This window comes from Chaetura pelagica, unplaced genomic scaffold (assembly GCF_000747805.2).
Source record: "Chaetura pelagica isolate M959 unplaced genomic scaffold, ChaPel_1.0 scaffold10, whole genome shotgun sequence".
Taxonomy (NCBI): domain Eukaryota; kingdom Metazoa; phylum Chordata; class Aves; order Apodiformes; family Apodidae; genus Chaetura; species Chaetura pelagica.
In genome coordinates, this window is record NW_009952263.1 from 1,295,416 (window position 1) to 1,299,955 (window position 4,540).

At 41.6% G+C, this 4,540-nt stretch overlaps 1 protein-coding gene across 1 annotated transcript in view; it reads left to right on the forward strand.

Annotated features, from left to right (window-relative positions):
- Positions 1 to 3,517, forward strand: part of RPL14 (ribosomal protein L14) — an 8,588-nt gene extending 5,071 nt beyond the window's left edge. The window contains exons 2-6 of the mRNA XM_010007608.1: positions 146 to 247; positions 1,384 to 1,478; positions 2,149 to 2,248; positions 2,627 to 2,680; positions 3,258 to 3,517. Of these exons, the coding sequence (XP_010005910.1) occupies positions 146 to 247; positions 1,384 to 1,478; positions 2,149 to 2,248; positions 2,627 to 2,680; positions 3,258 to 3,440 (534 nt within the window). The 3' untranslated portion in view covers positions 3,441 to 3,517. The remainder of the gene's footprint in view (positions 1 to 145; positions 248 to 1,383; positions 1,479 to 2,148; positions 2,249 to 2,626; positions 2,681 to 3,257) is intronic.
- The last annotated feature ends 1,023 nt before the right edge of the window (positions 3,518 to 4,540 follow it).

The following is a 4,540-nucleotide window of genomic DNA, read 5'->3' on the forward strand; positions in this document are numbered from 1 at the left end:
TTGGCCCGCCCGCCACGTCCAGGCCGGGCCGGGGCTGGGGAGAAGGGTTTCGGGGCCTTTCCCGCTGGGGAAGGGGTTCGGGGAGGGACTTGGCGGCCTCAGGGGTATTGTGGCCTCATTGCTCTCACTGCTTTGCTGCTCCCAGGTCTTCAAGCGCTTCGTCGAGATCGGCAGAGTCGCCTTCATCTCCTTCGGGCCCCACGCTGGGAAGCTGGTGGCCATCGTGGATGTTATTGACCAGAACAGGGTGAGCTGCGAGCGCTGTGCCTCAGTTCTCCCCTTCCTGCCTCGGGAGAGGCTGCTCTGCTGAGGGGGCATCCGTTTGAAAGGAAGGGCTTTGTTAATAGATTCTTTCAAAGAAATAAGCAATTGACAAGATGATTGACAGCTGTTGCATTTTAAACTTTCAGTAGCAAGCTTTTTTTTCACTGGCAAGTGATAATGTTCCCCTCTGCTGTGTTTCCTAGGAGTAGAAGTGGACAAGTGATGTCAGTTGGAGACTTAAAATTTAGGAGCAGAATGGCATTAATGTATGTTTAAAAATATGTTTGGGCTAGGGGACTGTTTTTTTGTAGTATTCCTGAAGAATAAATGCAGTATATCATCTTAGTTCTGCATGCTTTTTAGCTATTTTTTTCCCCCAAGGATGACAGTGGGACTTTTAAAATCCTTTCTGTAAAGCTTAGGTTGTTTATACGTGACTTAACAATCTCAGGTTATGTCTGCATAATGTTTTGTTTCAATTTTGGGCCACTGTTGTCAATATGCTGTTCATACATTGTTAGGAAGCTGCTGGCTAAATCAAATATGCAAATACGGAATATTGCACCCAGTTTTGGGCACCTCAATTCAAGAGAGATATCGAGGTGCTGGAGCGAGTACAGAGGAGGGCAATGAAGCTGGTGAAGGGCCTAGAGAATAAATATTATGAAGAACACTTGAAGGAGCTGGAAATGTTTAATTTGAGGAAGAGGAGGCTGAAGGGAGGCTTCATCACCCTCTACAACTACCTGAAATCTCATTGTAGAGAGGTTGGTGCTGGCCTCTTCTCACAGGTAATTAGCGACAGAACAAGAGGGAATGGCTTCAAGCTGCAACAGGGCAGGCTTAGACTGGATATTAGGAAAAATTTTCACAGTAAGAGTGGTCAGACCCTGGAATAGGCTGCCCAGGGAGGCGGTTGAGTCACCACCCCAGGGTGTGTTTAAGGGTTGTTTGGATGTGGTGTTGGTGGATATGGTTTAGGGGGGAACTTTGTAGAGTAGGGATGATGGTTGGACACAGTGATCCCAAGGGGCTTTTCCAACCGGAATGATTCTATGATTCTATGAAATAGTAATGGGAAAACTGCTACAAAATGCCCACATTGTTTTCTTTTTTCAGGCACTGGTTGATGGCCCCTGCAGCGGTGTCAGAAGGCAGGCTATGCCCTTCAAGTGCATGCAGCTAACTGACTTTGTCCTCAAGTTCCCACACAGGTGAGTTGTTGGCTGGTTTTACCTGTGTGAAAATAGGCTTCCACTTGGTGACTTGATGTTGATCTGATGCTTGCTGAATATAAAGTTCATACAATATCAAGTCAGTAAATTAACATGTATGCACAGTAAAAGCTTGGCTGACCCTGTTAACATAGTTGAATATGTTTTAAGTTTTCATTACCATTACTGGCTGGCTATAGACTGGCTGAGGCAACTTGCAGAGAGTTGTGGAGTGGATGGTGTGGGGGAAGCAGTTGCAGTAAATTCTGTGCAGCCTTGCTTTTGCTACTGATGAGGTCTCCTTCAGACATGAAATATCTGCTCTGCCTGCACCGGAATTGTAGGAGGCTGAACTCACTCTGTTCTCTTTAGCTTAGTATCTGAGTTCTGGTAATTTAGAGACGAGAGTTAATGCCTTTCTGGTTCTGAGGCAGTGCTAGGAATAGCATGTGAATATGTCTCTTGGGTCACTCAAGTGTTTTGTCCTAGGAAACCATTTGCAAACAAAATGTTAATTTGGCCACAGATGTTTGTGGCATTGACTTTATGTAAGTGCATGAAGTAATGTAGAAAGATAATAATCCCTTGTTTGAAATCTGATGGGCCAGCATCAGAGAGAACCTTTTTTTGTAAGGACTGTGACTGTATTTTGGTGACTCTTCTAATGCAGTGCTCGTCAGAAGTGTGTGCGACTTGCCTGGGAGAAGGAAAATATCAATGAAAAATGGGCAGCAACAAGATGGGCAAAGAAGATTGAAGCCCGAGAAAAGGTGCAGTTTTTCACTGGATAAATAATACACGTTGTATTGCTTCTGCCTACTAAAATGAGGTGAAATCTAATAAGCTGGGTATTTTCAGTTGCAGATTAAAGAAAGGGCATAGATTTTTAAAGTTACTTTCTATCAGCTTCAACTTACTATATATATTTTAACAGCATGATTTTGTTCAGTCATCTCTATACCTTTTCCCTGTATCATCGCTTCCCAGCAAAGGCATTATATAGTGAACTAGTTCCAGATGTACAGCTAAACCTAGTTTGGAGATGACCAGAATTACTTGGTTGTGTATTGTGAAATGCTTTGAAATACTGAGTTTTGCTGCTTGCATATGTATTTACCAGAGCTTCATAATTGATTCTTTTCAAACAGAAAGCCAAAATGACCGACTTTGATCGCTACAAGGTTATGAAAGCAAAGAGAATGGTAAGTGAGTTTAGGTGGGTTTTTGGGGGGGTTGTGTGTGTGTGATTAATGCTTGTAGCTTTCACTTTCAGATCACACAAGAGTTGTTAGTAGCCTTACTTTTGTTTCTTGCTTGGGTTATGGAGTGACACAAAGTGTGTGAATGCCTTGAATTTTTCATGCTTCTTTGGCTGCCACTTCCTTTTCAGTAGTGGGTCAGACTGACAGACACGAGCTGTGTGTCAGCTCCCAACTTACAGCTGAGGAAGGAATTCCCTGCTGATGAACTCAGATACTCTTGGTAGGTTGCTGTTAGTATTTCATTCTGTAGCGAAAGTCATTATATGTGAAATACGGCATTACCAGCCAGAATGGTTATGGTCCACTTGGTAGACCAGAACAGTTTTAGGTGGAATTTTGCAATTCAGATGTAGTACATGGTAAGTCTTTTGACTGTGTAGTATAAATATAATAGGTTAGCAAAGGGTGATTATCAAAAAGGGTGGAATCTGAAAGCTTAGAATTGAAATTAAGGCGTAATATTTGAGCAGTTCCTGGTTTCGTTCTGATGAGTGGTGAACATTTTCCTTTTTTACAGAGAAACAGGATCATCAAGCATGAAATGAAGAAGCTCCAGAAGTTGGCTTCCAAGAAAGGCAAGAAGCCGGAGAAGTCAGAGAAGCCGGAGAAGTCTGAGAAGCCTGAGAAGCCAAAGTCAGAGAAGCGAGAGAAGGCGCCAAAGGCAGAGAAGGCGCCGAAGGCACAGAAGGCACAGAAATAAAATGAACTTCTGGTCGTGTATGACTTTGTGTCCTTGTTCTGATTCTTCAATGAATGGTTAAACATCTGATTCAAATTCTAATCCTGAGTTTTTCATTTTTGCTTCTGACCAAGAATTGTCTGTCTTGTTTATTATGATGTCCAAGTGTTGGGTTGTAGCGTTTCCCTGGAACACGCAGAAGTGTTTTTGTCATGTTCTGGGAGGTTGACCGTGCAGACTGCTGGGTACTCTGTACCCAATGCCAGCTGAAGTATCTGCACACCCAGTTATTTCAAGTAGGGAGGGTCCTGACTTTTAAAAAAATATTTAAGTGGTTGGGAATGAGCAAAATTACTTGAGCAGTCTTGGCTGTGAAAGATGAGAAAGAATCAATTGCACCACTTTTCTGTATAACTTACGGCACAAACTGGGAGTATGTATTCTGGTTAGAAAAGTATGTCAGAGTTTGAGAAGCTAATTTAAATCAAAAGCTTTAAATTACTGCATATTCTCTAAAAAACTTCCAGTATTCTTTTAAGTAGTGACCTGGAATATTTCCAGTGTCTTAACACCACTGTTGTCCTGCAAGTGCAGTTACAGTAATGAGTGATATATTAACAAGATGGGAATGTTTGACTTTGCTTCTTGGAATTTTTAAAGGTAACAGTTTGTCAAGACTTTTAACAAGTTCCTTAACCTATGCAGCATATAATTCTCACTTCTTGATCAAAACCGTTAAGTAAAAGGGGACATGGCCTAAAAGTTGCTTGATCTGTCTGAAACTGAAGTCCTCAGTTTAGTCTTTCCAATATAAGATGTTTACCTGCATCTGAATGTCAACATCCAGCTTTTCCTGTGTTTTCTGCAGTGTAGTTTGTTGGAAGGGGGGATTTTTTCTTCATATTGAATGAAGAAATTGTAGAAGTTTGAGATCTCTTGTAATTGAAAAGCAAATTATTTTTAGTCAAAAACAAAATGGAGGAGGGAGAACAGGTATTTTTTTAAATGAAGGATGGAAGACCTTTAAAGTTATTATCAAGTATATATTGAAGTATATTGTTCAATGCACTGATAAGCATGTGCTTTAAAGTAGTTACTTGGCTAGTGGTGCTTGTTTCAGC